This window comes from Poromitra crassiceps, assembly GCF_964638095.1.
Source record: "Poromitra crassiceps genome assembly, chromosome: 10".
Taxonomy (NCBI): Eukaryota; Metazoa; Chordata; class Actinopteri; order Beryciformes; family Melamphaidae; genus Poromitra; species Poromitra crassiceps.
Genome location: NC_139631.1, coordinates 20,230,340 through 20,250,417, shown reverse-complemented (window position 1 = coordinate 20,250,417; position 20,078 = coordinate 20,230,340). Strand labels below are relative to the sequence as shown.

General features: G+C 45.9%; 1 protein-coding gene across 1 annotated transcript in view; it reads right to left on the bottom strand.

Annotated features, from left to right (window-relative positions):
• ank1a (ankyrin 1, erythrocytic a) overlaps positions 1-20,078 on the bottom strand; it is a gene marked incomplete at its 5' end in the record, with an annotated part of 132,459 nt that overhangs the window by 4,357 nt on the left and 108,024 nt on the right. Inside the window, 22 exon segments of the mRNA XM_083645322.1 lie at positions 14-122; positions 964-1,597; positions 6,715-6,867; positions 7,569-7,700; positions 8,093-8,167; positions 8,461-8,545; positions 8,647-8,766; positions 8,894-9,022; positions 9,207-9,435; positions 9,530-9,626; positions 9,929-10,133; positions 12,720-12,931; positions 13,050-13,204; positions 13,477-13,701; positions 14,156-14,271; positions 14,973-15,051; positions 15,238-15,358; positions 18,508-18,528; positions 18,814-18,886; positions 19,070-19,162; positions 19,257-19,355; positions 19,975-20,073. Of these exon segments, the coding sequence (XP_083501448.1) occupies positions 14-122; positions 964-1,597; positions 6,715-6,867; positions 7,569-7,700; positions 8,093-8,167; positions 8,461-8,545; positions 8,647-8,766; positions 8,894-9,022; positions 9,207-9,435; positions 9,530-9,626; positions 9,929-10,133; positions 12,720-12,931; positions 13,050-13,204; positions 13,477-13,701; positions 14,156-14,271; positions 14,973-15,051; positions 15,238-15,358; positions 18,508-18,528; positions 18,814-18,886; positions 19,070-19,162; positions 19,257-19,355; positions 19,975-20,073 (3,261 nt within the window).

Here is a 20,078-nt window from a genome sequence, read left to right as displayed (position 1 = left end):
GCTGCGTGCCCACCCAGGCCTGAGTGGGGTCAGTGACAGGGATCCAGCCGGGACCGGTCTGCTCCTGCAGGTAGGAGAGGAAAGAGCCGCCACCACCACCACCGCTGCTGCCGTTACCTGACCTGGAAGGAGAGAACGGATCAGTCAGGAAGGAATTCCCCTTTGAACAGAAAGCACATATGAACCAACTAAAGCAATGGATTGTGTGCATATAGACCAAAGCAATGGACCATGTGCATATAGATGATACTTGCATCCAAACATAGGATGCATTTGTACAGCATGTCCGTGCTCCAAAAACCAGAATATTGTGTACCGCAGCCTCTGGCAACAAACTAGACTGACTCAGCATAATCCTTATTACTAACAAGCTACTTCCTCACAGTGGAATGAAATTCCAATTTATCACCGGCTTTTAATTTAAAGAGCTAGAGTTTATTAACATAAATATGTGAGTGACAGTAACTTAATAATGTAACAATACTATCGGAATGCTCTATTTTTTAGACATATTGTTTTATTTATTTGTACAGTGAGGAGAGACAAGATCGATGTGTGTGTGTGTGTGTGTGTGTGTGTGTGTGTGTGTGTGTGTGTGTGTGTGTGTGTGTGTGAGAGAGAGAGAGAGAGAGAGAGAGAGAGAGGAGGATGACACCTGACAAAGATTCATGCCAGCTTCATCCCATGACATTCCAGGTACATGGTCTGCCCCTTAGCCAACTGTCAGATAGGATTTATTGTTTGACCCGAGACTTAACTGGAAATTCTGCGTGGTTTGCATTGCATTGCATTGTGGAATAGCCTATCTTTGGAGCTGACATGCTTTATGAGTATGGCCCATTGTTATCTTCAAACAATGACAGGCTGTACAATAAAACAGACTGGGTGATTTCTCGTAGGTGTGAGTGTAGACCACACCATGCCTGTGGGATTGTTGACATTGCAGACAGAGGTCTCACTCACCTGTCTCCATTACGATCTGCAACGCAGCTCAGACCAGGTGACTCGCTCAGCCGGGCGTACACCCTTTGCTGTCCTGCAACAAGAGAAAGCCCTTCCTCTGAGCCCGTCCCTCCTCTTCCTCCTCCCCCAGCTCCGCCTCCACCAGTCATACGAGTGACTGCTGACGTCTCCGAGCCTGCCTCTGACCCCTGACCATTGTTCAGCCCGTTAACATTGATCCCAGCGATGGTCCCCCCGAGCGAGGCGGGCGTGGCCGTGCTGAGCGAGTCGACGCCCATCTCTGAATCGTCTTCGGCCAGCTCCATGGAGCCGCCCGCGCCCCCGCCGCTGGCCGCGCTGGCCTGACTGGCCGGCCGACCCAGACTCCCGTACGGCAGCCCCAGCAGCCCTTCCGAGTCGTCGGCATTGCTGCACTCCAGCGAGGAGTCCTCCACAGCCACCAGTGAGGGGCTGTTGCCCGAGGGCCACACCTGCACGTCAGACATCTCCATGAGCGTGTCCTCTTCTGTGGTGGCGATGGGCGCACAGTCCAGACTGGAGACTTCCTGCCAGTAGGGCTCGGCGCCCAGCGGGGAGGGCAGGCTGTACTGCATGGAGGCCGGTGAGAGTAGCTCTTCCGGCAGCATTCCATAACCTGGAGCGAGACAGAGAGAGGCACACTGACACGGGCCCCCCGCCTCGCCTCGCTCCCCCACCTCACCCCCACAGCACCGGGACCCCGGGAGGGGGGAGGGAGTGCCCCAGCTAGGGGGGAGGCAGAGGGGGCAAAGGGAGAGGGGTAAGGGGGGAGAGAGGGAAGGGCCAAGACAATCGTAGCTGGAATACAGGTGCAAGGAGCTTAGGGCAAGGGGCACAAGGGCAGCTTGGAGAAGGAGGGGTTGTCAAGCCTGCTCAGCCAGCACTGACAGAGAGTGCAGCAGCAGCAGCAGCAGACACGGTGGGCCGGGCAGACCAGAAGACAGGCTGAAACTTAAGAGAGGTTAGGGCCCAGCTGTGACTGATGCTGCTCTGCTGGCTGCCACCTGCAGGGGGCAGGAGCCTCCACCACCATCCTGGGGCCGGGACACACACCTGTCCAGCAGGGACACACATTTCTTCACACGTACACATGCCGTAAACGCACCCTCACACCCTCCCTCCCTCTCTCTCTCTTTCACACACACATACACACGTTCACACACGCATGCAGTCACCCCCAGTCATACTGGTATACAGAACAGGCAGGTTACGTCTTGTAGTCAGGCTGGATAGCATGCGTGCAGGCAAATTCATTCTCTCTTCTTCTCTCACACAGGCTCAATCCCTCTCTCTCATTGATCCACACACAACAAATAATGGCATAAAACCCATTAAAAAAAAACAATTAGAACGCAACTATATACACATAAAGGTTTACTATCTTATTATATTAATATAAACACACATACAGACTTTTTTCAAAAACACATGATTTTCTTTCAGTTTCTGTTGTAAAAAATACTATTATTGCTGCCTCAAACAGAATTTTGAATCCATATTTGAATTGCAATTTTATATAATAGTGAAACGGCGCACTGCTAATTGTGCCTTGGACTCAGGTCACTCCACTACAAATCTCAAATGCCCATTTGTTTCCTCCTCCCAGGGAAGACTTGGCCTCATAGAGAACAGCACAAAGCTACAGCAGTGCACAGTCATTGTTTCTTCATGTAATAACTGTATATTGTGTAAAAAGGTTGTCTTTTGGTGTATGGCTGCTTCCAGCTGAGGACTGTGAAGCGTGCACTTTCACTCTATATTTCACACTATAATACAAATAATTTGCCTTGTATTTATTTTGTAACCAAATCATAATGTGTGCATGATAGGGCAAGCAGACAACTAATCATCTGGACAGTGTTAGTACCACACGTTTCAGATTTTACGTAAGAATTGTGATGAATGGCAATGTAAGCAATGCAAAATGTCCCAACTTTATTCAATTACCGAGAGTGGAACGTGTAGGTAAGAAGCTTTACCAAGAGGGACATGGACAAGAGCTTTACCAAGAGGGACATGGACATGTAGGTAAGAAGCTTTACCAAGAGGGACATGGACGAGAGGATGAAACTGGAGATGTGGGCCAGGGACAAAAGGAAGATGAGGCAGCGATTCCCCCACTGTGTGAGCACATGTGTGAGAGAGAGAGAGAGGGGGGGAGAGATAGACAGAGAGAGAGAGAGAGAGAGAGAGAGAGAGAGCATACTGCATAGTGGTGACAAGACTGTGCAAAGCCTGGGTGTAACTTGATTCATGGTTGGCAGTGAGGACTGCTGAGTGTGCAGGAGATATTTGTGACACCAAACGGCCAAAAAGACCTCTTGTCCCACTTTCACTTTCTGCTGTCTTTCTCTGCCTCAACACTGTTTGGGCATCGATATGACTATAGTTCTATAGTGCTTTTCTTTACAAAGTAAAATAATACAGGAATACATGGACTCCTGACTTTATTAATGCCCATAGCTTATAAAAACAAGAGCATGTCAATGCACGTTTATGTCACGTTACTGTACGTTTTGGTAGTAGTCCATGTGTAAAAGTAGTTTATATTATGATCTGAAACCATGATTTGTCCATTATGAGCTGGTTTCTAAAGAATGTTCACCTGCCAAAAATACAATATGATAATTTTGGGTTGGCACGCCTCTCCATGTGAGTTGATTGTGAAATGATGGTGAAGTAATGATAGATTGGTTGGAGAAGATGAGGTCATGGATTGAATGGGGGAGGGGGGGTGAAGTAGGTGGATAAGGTGGATGTGAACGCCTGACCCTCCTGATCGAAAGACAAACACATACACAGGAACACAAAGCAAATGAAGCCCATGTAAAAAAAAACACCGTCAACGAAAACACACTCAATCATTTCACACACATTGAAATAGTGACGCATTAGGACACACATGTATATGAAAACACAAGACACTCTTAGCACATGTAGCCTACAGTAAGGGGAGGTACATTAAGGAGACAGCAACTCTACCCTGTACAACACTCACAAAGACATTAGAAACATAGAAACAAAATAGCCCCTGTCAGATGGACACATAATAGAATCAAAGACGTACAAAAACAACCACAACATTCATACATACATGAACAGAGCAGTCACAATTCACAGTTCTCAAAAAAAGGTTTTCGGCCTTTTTTACCCCCCCACAGAGGACAGGTTACTGAAGAGGAACGGAGAAGACAGACTGCAGGCTCATTTTCTGCTAGGCATGCCATGCAAAGAGACGTCTGTTGGTCAAGATGCTTCAGGCGCCGGTGCATCCACAGTGTCTAAAGACTTCCAACAAGCCTCCACCGCCCCTGGCCCTCATCCCCATGTCTCCATGCAAGCAAACACAGGGCGAGATGTCTCATGCACATGCAGACAGGCAGGAGGGCAGGGATAGAGGGGATGGGAGAAGAGGGCGAGGACAGAAAGAGGGAGGTAGAAAGACAGGTACAGAGAATAGAAGAGAGAGAGAGAGAGAGAGAGAGAGAGAAGAATAGAAAATAGGCTGATGAACACAGACAGAAACAGTGAGAGAGCGAGGGACATCTCCCCCTTCCCAGGGGGCGCTGCGTACACAGTCTGTGTGAGGGGTGTTGGTCACAGAGTTAAAAAGGTGGGGTTTTCAAGAGTACGAAAATAAAGTATTTAAAATGCACGAGTAGTCGCAAAAAAGAGAAAAGAGAAAGATGTGGGTCAGGGGTCAACATGAGGTCGGCATGAGGTCATATTTCGCAGAGGAGGAGGAGTGAGAAGGAGGAAGAGTAGGGCGGCTGGGCTGCAGATGACATGTCCAGAGAAACACAGAGAGAGGGACAGATAGTCAAAGGGAATGAGTACAGGGCTCCCAGAAGGACAAACAGTGCACCAACATCAGCCCTGAAGAGACTCAAACTACACCCGCATGCACACACAGGCAGCGAGAATTTACAAGCCCCCTTACAAAAGCCTCGACTAGGTGGTGCAAGTCTTACTCTATAAGGATCTGTTTTTATGTTGGAAATGATCTTGAATAACCCTCGGTTGGTTACCTAACGGTGCACTAGAACTACAGAGGACTGATCAGTCAAATCCTTGAGAGGAGTTTTGACAAAACGGATGAAAAGGTAGGTAAAGGTATGGACAGACGGAATGATTTCCCCTACCCTAGAGGAGACACAGTTTCTTCTGTGAAACGTTGTCGGTAACACACACGCTATTCCGCAGGCGATAAGAAATAGGCATCTGTCACAGGGTCTTTGAGACATAATAAACCTCTTGAAACCCGTCTTTGTGATCACTGTGTGATTCGCCGAAGACACAACACCCAGGTGTTGTCCCGTTCAAAGTGTGACCAAGTTTTTACACAGAGCGTCAAAGGAAAGGCCTTTGGGAGGCACAGATAGACGGACGGACAGACAGACAGACAGACAGACAGACAGACAGACAGACAGACAGACAGACAGACAGACAGACAGACAGATAGATAGACGGTTTATCAGATTCACTGCAGCTGTGATCTGAATGTCTCCCTTTTCACCCTTTGTCCCTCATGGTCGTGTCTATGCATTGTTACATCTGCGGGTATTGCTCCAGTTTTCACAGAGAGGACACTGTCACCTGGTGGAAAGACCCAGTGGACACAGAGCAGCAGAGGGGCGGGGCCAGTGCTCTCCAGTGGGGGTCAGTCCAGTGGACACAGAGCAGAGGGGCGGGGCCAGTGCTCTCCAGTGGGGATCAGTCCAGTGGACACAGAGCAGAGGGGCGGGGCCAGTGCTCTCCAGTGGGGGTCAGTCCAGTGGAGGAGGGGGAGCTCACGCCAGTCCAGAGGTGAAAATGGAGTCAATAAGATGTACATTATGCATGTGCAAAGGAAACCATGAGGAAAAGGAGTAAAGGACTGACTGACAACTGGTAAGAGGGCCAGTTATGCTAGGCTATACTTATGCTCCAGGCGGACTGATTTCATGTATGGCAATGTGTTGTTTTATAATAATAATAAAAAAAAAACATACTGAGATGGACTCCCTCTAACTTTAAAATGCCAGATGAAGAATTCTTCAATGTTATCAAATATTTACTAAAACTTTACGGTGCAAATGAGCTATGACACTAAGACATAAGGCACTGTGTTGTGTTTTTGACTAATCAAAAAAAATTACTGATATTTTTACTCACTCATACTCATAATGACAACAATAATAATATGAATAAAACTGTGACTATTAATAATGAGATACTTTATTTACCCTGGCAGGGAAATTCTCTAGTTGCTTTGGTTGTCGCTTGGAGCTTGACTGTTTTGCTCAAGTGTAGGCTACTCTTCAGCTTGCACACAGTCAGAACCATGAGCCAGACTGCCACCCATTATATGAGCAATATTCTCCCCCATAACATTCAGGATTAAAAAGTGTCTGTTTTCTATATACAGTATGTCTGTGTGTACCTGTCGTGTACAGTAAATGCCTTGATAGAGAAGTGTATCATAGAAGAAGCCCTACAGAGGATGCAGTAGGAGTGTCCTGAGTCCCTCTCCAGGCTGCTGGGGGTAAAGACCTGCAGAAGTCTGAAGTTTGTGGCAGCTTTCAAACACAACAGCATTCATGGGGAATAATATAACAGGGACAAGGGAGAGAAAACAGAAAGAAAGAAACGACACATTGTCTTCGGGGTATCTTGGGGAGGAAGAAGGTGCGTTTACTGGGGAGGTGGCTTTGGGTCAAGGGGCTGCATGGTGGCATGGGGCAGGGAGCTTACCATTGGTCATGCCAGGGGAGAGGTGGTCTCTGTCGCTGTGTCTGCGCCTGGCAGGGTCACGGCTCTGTCTCCCAGTCTGAGGCGGCTGGCCCTCCAACAGGTTGACTATGTCCATGCGGTCAATACTCTTCAGAGCTGTGTACAAGCTCTCCACTGCAATGAAGAGGCATGCAGCAGAGAGAGACAAGCAGGCAGACAAAAGGAAGAAGAGAAGGGGTGGGGGTTCCCAGGATAAACAGCAACCATTACAATGATATATTACAAGGATATATGAAAACAGACTGAGTGACTTTGGCTTGGTTAAAGAGGTAGCAACTAGTGAAGGGGAGGCATGAGGGAAGAGAGTGCCGCAGGAATGAGTCCTAAAACCCCAAAGTTAGATGCCTGAAATAAGGTCTGTGGTTTACAAATTTTATGAAACTGCGACCTTTGTGTTCAGCAGGATAATCTTCTGAAATTAACACAATTTTTATGATCTTTTGAGCATTTTCTTCTGGCTATCGCGATTTCTGGCGAACACATTTACACTTCAAAAATCATAAAAGTGTTCATTTTTGAAGATGATCTTACTGAACACACAGGTCTGTTTCATAAACTTTTGTTAACCACAGACCTTATGTCAGACATCTACTGTAACAAAAATCGTCATACAAAAAGCCCATTGAGTTTGAAACGAGGGGACCCAGTGCGATGCTAACTCTAGGTTGGCCTCCACAAATACGTCATCCCTGTGGCACTCTATAGGCTAGGGGAATTTAGGACAAGCTCAGATCTCATATACACTCATACGTCATCCCTGTGGCACTCTACAGGGGGACTTTAGGACAAAGCTCAGATCTCATATATACACTCACTCTTGGCCCTCTTGCCTTCGCGCGTGGCCCATAGGTTGAGCAGTGCAGAGCTCTGCTCCAGCAGAGAGTTAGGATTCTCCACTCGGATCTTGTTGATGTCGTCCACACTGAGCTGAAGCTCACGTGCCAGCTCTGTTTAGATCAACCGTAAGATGAAGTTAGAGAAGGAAATATCATCTAGCCTATGAGTCATGCCAGTATGGCATATACAGTCCTGGTGCTTGAAAAGGTACGCTGCACCGCAGCACTGTCATCACAATTGCTGTGGTATAGCTTGATTCAGAAGATGCTTTGTCTTCCTCTGCCTTGTCAGGCGGCATATTTTGTAAATATTTAATAGTACAGACTCTTGGCAGAGAAACTGAGAATAATTTGTTTTCGTTGACTGGTCACCATGTTGTAATTTTGTTAACCAAGAGAAAGCGAGGCAAGATTGTCAAAAGCAAGTTGAAAATGGAGAGCTTGAAGCACCTGAATTGTACAGACCCATAAAGACAAACGCAGCATTATTCTCATTCACTCACCAGCCCAGCTCAGTCCCAACTGCTCTGCAATCAAAGCCATCTTCAACTCTGTCCTTTCCATGGCACTCATTGATGCTGCAGAGACCAGACCACAACTCACACTTTAACAAAGGAGGCTGTTCAATGCAAAGTTGCCATTATCACTGCATGATGCGGCTCATGGAATCTGTACTGGAACGCTGCTGTGGACCATGTAGTATGATCAGAAAAATAAATAAATGAATAAATGAATGAATGAATGAATAAATGAATAAATACATTAAATAACTTGCAACTTTCACAAAAAAGAGATGCCATCATTCAGTGCCTTGCATCATCATAAGCGTGTAGAAATAATTTACAGGTAGGACAGAGTGAGAGCCTCATACCGAGCGCAGGCTCATTCAGAGCGCTGTATCTTTCCCTTAAAGCCAGTGGGGTCAGAGTTCGCCTCCGGTCTTCACTGCCCACAATCTGTCAAACACAAGCAAACACCTCTAAAGTGTGTCGTCTCAGAGAAGGCAAGATGACCAACAAAATACAGTGTGTGTGTTTTGGCACTGTGATGTCTTTACCTTGATACATGGCGGCATGGTAATGTTGAGGTTACACAGGACGTGCTGGCTGTCCTCGTACTTGGTGGACTTGCGCAGGAAAGACAGAAACCCAGTGGGATCCTTACTGCTGTCTCTCACCTGAGACAGACGAACACAAAGAAAGCATTGAAGACGCACACATGCAGGGTGGAGGAGTGGAGGTGTGGCTGGGGGGGGGGGAGAAACAGTGAGACACATATAGAGGGTTAACGTTAGATGGAAACACCTTGACAGAGACAGGGAGCCGGTTGTCTCTGAAGGCCTGGAAGCTGAAGCATCGTGGCTGCTGGGTGGCCTTCCTCACTGGCACCAGATTCCCGGAACACTCCAGGTGAAGCGGCATTCCCTCCATCACCTGCAGGGGGGCGACACTGGCTTTAACCAACGTGCAGAGGACATAGGTAGGAGAGAGAATAGTGGATGAGGTATTCACTATCCTTGCATTCAGGGAAGAAGAAACGAAATGGGTTTGAAGCCGTTGAGTGTGCAGATCTTTGTACAAAAACATGATGATTTGACGCCCAGTATGATGCACTGACCTCTATGTCCCGGCTGCGGGCCACCTCTGTGAAGTTCTCGTGTTGTTCCAGGGTTTTGTCCATCTTGTCGTCAGTCATGCAGTAGCAGCGTAGGCGGCCCTCGCGGACCTCATTCATCTTAGCAAACACCACAAACTTGGCCATGTAGGGTACGGCCGACAGCTCTCTGTACAGCAGGTTGGCAAAGGAGACGGCCTCAGCTGTCCGAGGACAGTCTGCTAGCCAGAACCTGTAAAGGGAACCGAACGTGTGCTGTAACTACTACAAACAAATCTGCACCCCTCTCATCATCACATTCTAACTGCTGTGCTGTCTGGACTCACCGAGCGGACACGTTGGTGGTGAAACTGGCACAGTCATTGGCGTATCCTAGCTTGGTGGTGCCAGTGATGTCCTCCCATTGGGCTGGGGCTGTGCCACCTAGGAGGCAGACAGGAGGAGGAGGGGCAAACTACATAACTCTGGTTTTAGCATGATACTTGAGAGTGCCAGTGTCATGGTGACAGGAATTAGGGTTGTGTTTAAATCAGGACGAAAACCTCTTTATCCAACTATGGCACTGACATCTTCCACAACTGTAAAGCAACTATTTCCATTCATATAGTTGACTGCAAAGAAAGGAAACTGTCTCCTCCTCATAACACACATACACAAATCATATCATATCATATCATATCATATCCAACTCTCTGGTTGTGAGACAGTGTCCTGGCATGCAGTACCTATGACAGAGCACAGCAGCCTCAGACTGGTGGTGTCCCCCTCCCCAGCGTCGCGGGGGCTGTCCCTCCAGGACGGGGGCAGGGGGATGCGCAGGCCGATGGGCCGGTGGAACTTGCGTCGCCGGGGCTCCACAGTCACCACAGGGCTAAAGTTTGCCTGGTTACCCAGCAGCTTGGCAACCAGCTCGTCTGGAACTGGCTGAGCCTGAGGGGGTAAGTCAATGATTGAAGGGAGGACATAATGTGGGCACAGGGGTGACGATGTGGAGGAGAAAAGGGGAAAGAATGAAGGGAAAAGACAGAATGTGGAGGGAGCCATGGAGATGCAGAGAAATGTTGGGATAACAGGATAGTGTAGTAATAATGGGACATAATGGAAGGTGTATGATGCAGTGATGGATGAGAATAAAGGACAACCAAATGGGGAAAATCAAAGAGAGAAAGAGAAAGAGAAGTCCATGGTGAATAAAATGCTTCCTGGTTTTTAATTGAAATTACAATGTATTTTAAAAGACAATGGTAACGCAAATTGGAGGTCTGTTTTAGGTCATTCTTGTTTATTGTAAAATGTAACAACAACATGTGTTAACATTAAGCTTCTTCAATCATTCATACAAAATTGATATCAAAGAAAAGGCACTGTGGTTTTGCACAAGGCCGTTTGACATGAGGAATCGACTACAGAAACATTTGAATTAAATAGATGATTCATACCTAAGAAAAACCTATGAAATCATAACAATAACTAGAAGTGCACTCAGAGAGTGCAGACCTCCGCCAAGGCCAATATTCCAGTCTGCTATTATATGCACATTTTGTGAATCGGATCAGAACCCTGACCAACCCACATCCCCCCCAGCCACTCCCCCTACCCACCCCTTGAATCCTGACTCTCTCTGACCTTCCTATCCCTAGCTATGGCCCCTTTTCCTGGGCCCCGCACCCTTTCCTGAACACACCCCCTCCCACCACCCAGATACACCTAACCACTCCCCCTACCCACCCCTCGAACCCTGACTCTCTAAGACCTTCCCAGAGCAATCTAGTAAGAGAGTGGCGCCAGCGGAGGTCCAAAATGTTTGACTCAGTAGCCAATGAAAAGCCAGGAAGGGGGCTTTATTGAATGCATAAAATAAAGCTGATAATATACAATTTCATTCTTTAAACGTCTGGTCTGACCCTTTCAAAGTACATCACAAACGGTCCATTTTGCTGCAAGTCGACAGCGCTGCTTAATCCAGAACCTTACTTCCGGGAACTTTTGTGAGGTAAAAAACTGGTCCATTGGAGTGAATGGATATGTCGCAACTCTTCTATTAGACGGCTCTGGACCTTCCTATCCCTAGTTACAGACAATTTTTCCTAGCCCTGCCCCCTTCCTAGCCCCGCCCCGATCGGATCCGCACCAAAATTGAACGGGTTCTTCCTTGGCCCCTGCTACACCCTTCCACCAAGTTTCATGAAAATCGGCCCAGTAGTTTTTCCGTAATCCTGCTAACAGACAAACAGATGGCACCGAAAGCATAACCTTGGCGGAGATGATACTAAAGAAATAAGGCAGTATAAGGAAATTCCAAAAAATTATAACCATATGCATCTTTTTTTTATACTCACAATCAACTGTCACTATATTTTCAGCTTTGAGAGTTTAGGGCATGTACTGTATAAAGCATGTTAGTATACAGGACTTATTAAGCTCATCATCAAACATTTGTTCTTCTGTCTGGATAGCTGTTCAACCAAAACAGAAGATAGGAGGTATCTCTCCTCTCCTGTGCCTGCTACCCATGGTTCACTCAAACACATACTGTTTTCTGACCTTGGAATTATAAGTTTCCATCTGACATTTATAATTCATACATTGCAGCCCTACAAACAAATGTGCTCGGGTTTATTGAAGTAGGTACTGTATGAATACAATCATATTCTATTTACTAAAGCTCTTTAACCTGGATAATAAGATTGAATGTGTGATCAATCATGTCAGGAGAAATAACATCTTGAAAACGGATAAAGAACACATTGCAAACAGATCTTAGAGACTGTATACTACTCATAACTTGATTAGCTATAAAAGTTAACTTAATTACAGTGCTGTAACAGTTTCTCCACCTGGGGAGTTAAGATCTGACTAGCCTGAAAGCAGATGAAACCATATAATCCCAAGTTCGGATGTCCTCCTAAATTGATTCAGAGACAGTATTCATACAATTCATGACAAGACCCCAAGCCACTGTCAAGTATCAACGCAAACAAAATCCATCCTATCTGGCCATACCAAGAATGCTGTACATTCACTGAAACTGCAGTACATTCACTCAAACAAAATCCCTGTTTTACCATAAAGTAATTTCAGTTATTTTAGCTCAACTTATATATTAAGTAACTAAAAATGAATATGTTAGAAAACAGAGCTTTGCAACTCTGATGTTACTGGCCTTTGAATACATTACTGAGAATGACCATCAATGAAGACAAACATCATCAGCACTGACTAAATGAGCAGTCCATAGTCATATGAAGGTGCCAAGTGCATGCACTGTGTCAAATAAAAAGCAAAAAGGTCCATGAAAATATGAAAAGCAAAAAGGTCCATGAAAATATGAAAAAGAAAAAGCAAAATAAACTACACCAGGAAACCTCTTGACACATTCTGGAAGTGCTGATATGTTCGGTTGATTTTGGCACAACAAAAGCAACCAGAATGCATCCAACATGCTTGTTTCAGGCAACACAGGCATTAACGATTCTGTCTTCCTTCTCCTTCTTCCTCCTCATCCTCCCATCTCACCTGCAGCCCCAGGCGGACTCGTTTGGTGACCGCCGTCTCGGGAAACGTGGCCTGGACCATTGGCACCAGTTTGCTTGTCAGCGAACCTCCCTCTGGACCAATCAGGTCGCTCTCTTGCTGCACTCGCGATACGACAGCAAAGTAAAGGGGGAAGTCGGTGGAGATGATGCGGCGGATACGCTTCTTCCCAAGCTCCTCTTGACTCTCTAAGTCTGAGGAGAGGAGAGAACGTTAAGTTCCCCAGTCGTGATACCACCCAGTGAGTTGTTTTAGTGTCAACATTCTGCTCAATGTCATGGGTGCTCTGTCAGAATGCACTGACTGTCTTACCCTCATCCATCCCATTGAGGATCGTTTCCAGCACGTCGTCGCCGTAGCGATTGCGGTGTTCCTTCCAGACGGAGCCGTTCTCGCTCCTCAGCACCACCAGCTCGCGGTCGCCCCGGCCCAGAGCAGCGAAGTGAGGGATCTCCACGATCACCGGCCTGCCACGCACGCACGCATACACGCACGCATGCACGCACGTGCACACACACACACACACACACACACACACACACACACACACACACACACACACACAAACGAACGAACAAAGACAAATTGGTTGTATTTGAGGTTTGAATTTAGTTATGTGTTTAATGTTCACTATGGGTCGAATGAGTTGTTTACTGTTTGATGTCATGATGTAGTAAAGATGGAAATATAAATAGAAAAATTATTCTCATACTATTTTATACTGCTATAGGCTACTCACCCCAGGAACTGCATGCTGGCAGGCCCCAGGGAGATGATCCTGCTGGCCAGCCCCTCTCCCTCCACCAGGGGGGGTGGGGTGGTGAGCTTCTGGGGTTTGACCAGGCGGCAGGTGATGCGTGTGGGTGCAGCGCAGGTCCGTGGGGGGATGATGACACGCAGGCCGTTATGCCTGCTGCCTCGCATGGAGCCGCCCCGAGCGTCCACCATGAAACTCACCAGGAACCTGTTGGGGGACAAGGGCCTTCATCATATAGAGTGCCAAAGTCACGCCCTCTTCCGGTTTTCTGCATACCTCCTAAGAGGGATTTCACCCGCCATTCATTTTTCCATAGATGTTTTGTAAAATGCTTATAAAATGCTTTTACTTTGTCAAACGAGCGATTCAGCTACGTTCAGAATCAGGAGATCCCATATAACATATCACTTGGGGGGGAGGGGGGCAAAACAGATTGAGACTTTTTTTTTTACCAAGTAAAAGTTTTTATAAGCATTATAAAAAATATGTCTTAAGGCTTAGGACATATGCCAAACCCAGTAGAGCGCGTGACTTTGCACTATTAGGCACCAGGTCAGATATTAATTAGAGATGACATGAAAGCATTGCTTGTTCTCTCCTCTGGAGGTTTATGTAGCAGCATTCCTGCACTGACCCTGTGTGGATGGGGCTGGCCACTGACCCTGTGTGTATGGGGCTGGCCACTGGGCTGACGTTGTCTGATGTCTCAGTTGCTGGACTGCTGGGTATCAAGGAGTCGTCATCATACTCTTTCGGTAGAGGGAGTGGAGTATGTTGCTACAGGAGACAGAGAGAGAGCCTTGTTCACGTCAATGTAAATAGTAGAGCAATGTTTAACATGATAGGAAACCCAAAAAGTTATTATCCTATGTAAAATATCTGTTAAAAGATATAGGGCTGTTTTGAAGGTTTTCTTAGGCATTGCTGTGGATATCAGCTAAGCAGCATACAATTACAAAAAGCAGATGGTACATACAAATGTTGAATAGAAAATAACAGCATCATAATAATATGTAATAGATGCTGTCATACAACAAAGACAGACAAGACGAACAAAAAGTATTTTGTTTTTGTCATAAAATATTTCCAATGTAGCCCTTGCTGTGGATATAATGTAATTTACAAACTTGCAGGTTTATTGCCAAGTAAAGAAATATATTCATATGTGGACATGTTGACTCTATGAAGGCAGGAACTGTGGTATCTTGCAGCCCCTTACCCATGCTCCTGTGTACAGTACCTGGTCCCCTTACCCATGCTCCTGTGTACAGTACCTGGTCCCCTTACTCATGCTCCTGTGTACAGTACCTGGTCCCCTTACCCATGCTCCTGTGTACAGTACCTGGTCCCCTTACCCATGCTCCTGTGTACAGTACCTGGTCCCCTTACTCATGCTCCTGTGTACAGTACCTGGTCCCCTTACCCATGCTCCTGTGTACAGTACCTGATCCCCTTACCCATGCTCCTGTGTACAGTACCTGATCCATCGCATGTTCTTGCAGGATAACTGTCTCCGGAGAGACACAGGGTATTCTAGGAATGGCTGGTGAGTAATTTCTGTTGGATAAAAGAGAACGAAACAAGTCAGATAAAAATAGTTTATCTACATCTCCGCTCCCCCCAAGTGTTCCTCCCTAGTGTCTAGTGTCTGTTAGTGCAGTCCCGTCTATCCGTATATTAGCTTGTGGCTAGCAGTATAGCATAGCTTAGCTCTCCCCCTGCTTCCCGTCCAAGCCCCCTTACGCAGAGCCCAGCCCTCTCTCGTACTCCAGTGATTTCTTGGGGGAGAGGAAATCGTCATCATGGTCTTTCATGTCATCCATCTTCATGTACCTGGCCCCTTCTGTCCCCAACAGCTCCTCTCCTTCAGAGAACAACATGCCAAAGAGAGCGAACAGACCGGTCAGGTTGGGGTGAAACAGCAAAAGAGAGAGAGAGAGAGAGACAACAAGAAGACTGTTAACCAGGGGTTAGAAGGGTTAGAAAACATGATAACCCTGGCTATGATAACCCTGGATTTAGGAGTTAAGATGGCGAGATGAGGGATTAGTCACAATGCTCCATCCACTGAGTTTGTTAATGCTGGTCAATAGATTCAGTGCAACCACGACTACTAAGACTTCCAGAAACACTTGGAAATCGGGATATGAGGACAGGCAGAAGACATCCGGTCACTGTCATCAGCTGTACTCTGAGGCTGCCGAGTCCAACACTTGTTTTTGTCAGAACAGCGAGACATTACTGGATAGCAACAAGTGAGGGATAGCTTCAAAATGCAGTGTGGAGTATTGGAATATCCACAAACAGTGTTATGGATGTGCAGAGCAGGGGCTCGCTGTCCCTGGGGTCAGTGGGCATCAACATGATCTTATTCCCCAAATTTCTTGTCTAGTGAATAAATTATTGAATTGGAGGTTTCCCCAGATCAGCTGCCTCAGGGAGCGTTGCATGAAGCATAGATTGTATCTAAAAAGGCATTAAGGTGCAAACAGACACAGGGACAAACACAGAGGAGTGCACGATTACACACGATACACCAAAACAGCACCGGACCAGCGCGTAGCCTGTACTACGAAACTAGTTTAATGCCTTATCCGAGTAAGTTTGAGTTTAAACCTGGTTTAGCCATACTACAAAGCAAGTTAACTTTCAATCACCATGGCAACTGACGCTGCAAAGCTAACCTGGTCGCGACCAGGTTAGCTTCAGAGGATAAGATCAAAATCCATGACAGACCCATATAATCGGCTCTCTGGAGTCACTCACCGTTCATATAAGATCGCCATATGAAAAATAGATTGCAGTCAACTGAGAATATAACAAGAAAAACATTTGTGGCTCTGTAGGCTACATAATTAAATTAAGCCTACTTACCACTTTATGTCTTAACAGCTCAACGATGCGTGGAGAAATATGATCACTATTAATCACCGCAGCGCATATCATGAATGGACCCTCAAATGGAGTGAGGGTGTCGTCTCAATTCAGTTGAGCAGTTTTCTCTTTTATAGTAGGCTATTAGGCTTTATACTAGGCTATTTTATATATGAATTATTCGATCAGTGCAACCACACACATGAGTGATAGAGATCATTATTCATTGAGCATGCGTTTCTAAATCTATGGTCTAAATAGGCTTACAGATTGTGGAAATGTATAGACTGAGATTACACATTTAGATTTGTTGCTGCTGCCTGTATCAATGCAGCTGTATCAATCGCTGATCAAAGTAAATCAAATGACTGATGTGAATACAAGCTGCTGCTTTAGACAGCCCTTCAGCAGACTATCCAACGCGGATTTTCATTCTGACATTAAATCGCGGATACATTAAATATCCGCTAAAACTCTGATCATGCACTGCGCTTCATTGAACGAGGAAATGGGTGTGGAAATGAGTGTGGGCGTGGATAAACTCAGCTGTTCATAATGTGATTGGCTGGCGCACCTCTTTCGCGTGGACGCGCGCCTGTGCACGAGCGAAAAACGTGCGCGTGCACAGGCAGATCCCAGGTCCACTTACCTAGTAAAAAACCAGCGTCGTAGTATCAGTTAACTAGATAGCTTTGATCCTGTTCAGTCAAACCAGATCAAAGGGACTTATCGCGGATCTGTTAAACTAGTTTCGTAGTACAGGGCTCAGCGCGTCACACAGCACAACACAAACACCAGGCTCATGGGTTTACTCCACTCCAAAGAGATCTGAGCTCTTCTGGACTTTTTTGTTTTCTTTCTGTATAAATACAAAATACTTATAGGCCTACATACAGTAATGTGAGTAGAGGTGGGCTGCAGTTACTTACCCCCTCTCAAAACGCACGGTAACCGTCGAGAAAACACCGTCAATAAAAGTAAACCTCCCCTGTGTGTATTAACTGGTGAGTGTATCAGGATAAGAAGTGATAGCATAGCTTGTGTAAGTGTTTGAGTGGGTGTCTGCACGCGGGTCCAGAGCCAAAGTGATGTCGTAGGTGTCGTTACACTATGTTTGACTCTGTGCATGTGCTGCTTCCCACAGGTTCACATGAGTCAACACATGTCCTGGATATTCTCTGTCACGCATGTGTGCACTCTACTGTGGAGTGTTAGTGTAGGCGACATGTTGTCATACGCAAGCGTGTGTGAGAGCAATGTGCCATTATCATTTTACCATTCGATATGCGAGATGTGACTTTAAAACAAGCAACTCGGCTACTTACTATATTTAGAGCAACGGTGACAATCTGTCATTTGAATTATCAGGGGCCTTAAAATATCAAGGCACGACATCCTCTGACGTCATTGTCAATTGTGTTGTAAAACCCACGCCTTAAATGCTTTACTTTACTTTTTTTTTATTCAGTGGCGCATATGGCGACCATCTCACCCCCCCGCACCCAACTTCCAACACATGACCAAACACACAGTCACATAATGATAGAAACACAAGACACAGATGTAAAATGATGCAGTAAATGAACCACACCACAATGGAGGCAGATGTAACACAACAGACTCTACTGTGGACGTCAAAACGATGGCTTCAACAAGACATCACCAACACAACTCACAGAGGCTTTTTGAACATTTTTTAACCAAAGAAGAATGGCTCCAAGTTGATAAAAAATGTGTGACTTCATTGTAGTAAAATTGAAGTATGAATTGAATTCACAAACAGGTATGTTCTGTTTGTGAAGGTAAAAAGGAGGACTGGCGGGGGGGGGAAACATATTGCCAGTCTCCGTAACATGGAGGAAAAAAAGACACTTGGACAGGGTGTTATTGAAGGGATAGATAAAGGTTACGGACATGGGTGCTATGAGTGCATGCCAAAGAGAAACCAGAGCCACCATCACAGTGAGCACCACTATAGGGAGGGGGGAGGGGAGAGAGAGAGAGAGAGAGAGAGAGAGAGAGAGAGAGAGAGGGAGTTGTAGATGGGAGATAAAGATGGAGAGAGTGAGCTTGAAATGGAGCCACACACTTTATTATGGCCTATGAATGCCGCACAAAGAGATAAAGAGACATTCATACCTATTGTTAGCTGTGCAATTCCTAAAAAAGGGGGGGGGGGCAAAAGGCAAAAAAGGAATTGGACTTGGAGTTGTAAAAAGTTTTTGTGTCCACATCATGAAACCAGCCTCATAAACATAAAGTGATTTATATAAATTTACATAATTTACAATTGGAATTAAAGCGTTCATTTAACTTCTCAAATTTGGACCAAAATAGATGGGTTGCTCTTTGTTGTATATCATCTCAAATGAGTAAATCCAGCAATTATTGTGTCCTGTTGTTTGATGGTTTGAATAAAAATGTGCATTAGTGTGAGTTCTCTACCTTCATCCTCAGATACGTCCAGTATCTCATCCACTGTTTCTGGGAAACTCATGCGATGTTTCTCTGTGGTGGTCTGAAGGGGCACATGGAAGCGAAAAAGAGCAAAGACTCAATTACACATAGGATAGGGAGTGAGATGTTTTTTAACTGGTTGCTGGGGCATTTTGAATGGTATTTCCATATGATTATCATAGCCATAATGCTGCCAGCGCTGCTTTCAGAGGACACACAGTAGCATGGTAATTGAACTTCTCACCATGGAAACGGTCTCCTCAGTAACCAGCTTTAGGACGTCGATCACAGAAATGTACCCCAACCTCTTAGCAATCGCCAGGGCTGACATACCATTCTGCCAGAGACACGGAGGAACAGAGTGATCAGATCGTTAAAGACAACACCTGATGATGAAGAGGAGGAAGAGGAGAAGGTATACTCATGCTCACTGTTGTGATCTCGTTGGGCTGGGCTCCATGCTTCAGTAATAATGTCACAATGTCTGTGTGTCCCTGCTGGGCTGACTGGTGCAGAGGAGTGTAACCAACCTGGAGGACAGACAGAGAGAGAGAGAGTCTTCACCATCAGATTTTCCCCCCTGAAAATGCTGCATTTGTTTATGGTCGGAAGTGGGAAATGCGTCATCTCCGACCGTGTTTTAAATTCATACAATCTTATTTTTCCACCATATACGATGTGGGTGGCCATGTTGAAATGACGTCAAATGACAAACTGGGAGCTACTAGGGGTTGATAAATCATACCCGAGTTTCTGACAAGGAACTCCGAGTTAACACGCCGTTTTATTCTATTTTTTCCTAGTAGGAAGTTATAATTTCCGACCTCCGAGTTATAACCGAATGCAGCATTATATGAATACATGTATCTACTTAAAGAGAAAATGTATTTGCCCATCTAAATTTGGGATAAATTTGAATATATCCCTGAAGTGTTCAACTTCGAAAATGTATGGAATCCATTAAAACACTGTGTAAACAAGGCCACCCGGGTCACTGTAGGGTTAACTACTGCAGTCATGGCCTCTGCTTTTAACTGTAACATGCTGTAATTGTATTTACTGCTGAATGAGGCAGAGACAGTGGAGTGTAACAGTATGCTCAAGCTAACTGTGTTGCAGTATCATCCGGGGCCAGAGGGAGGCGCTCACCCTGGTTTTGCTGTCGACATTGGCCTGTTGCGTCAGGAGGAACTTCACCATCTTGATGTTGCCATAGTGACATGCTACATGAAGAGGAGTGTAGCCCATCTGGG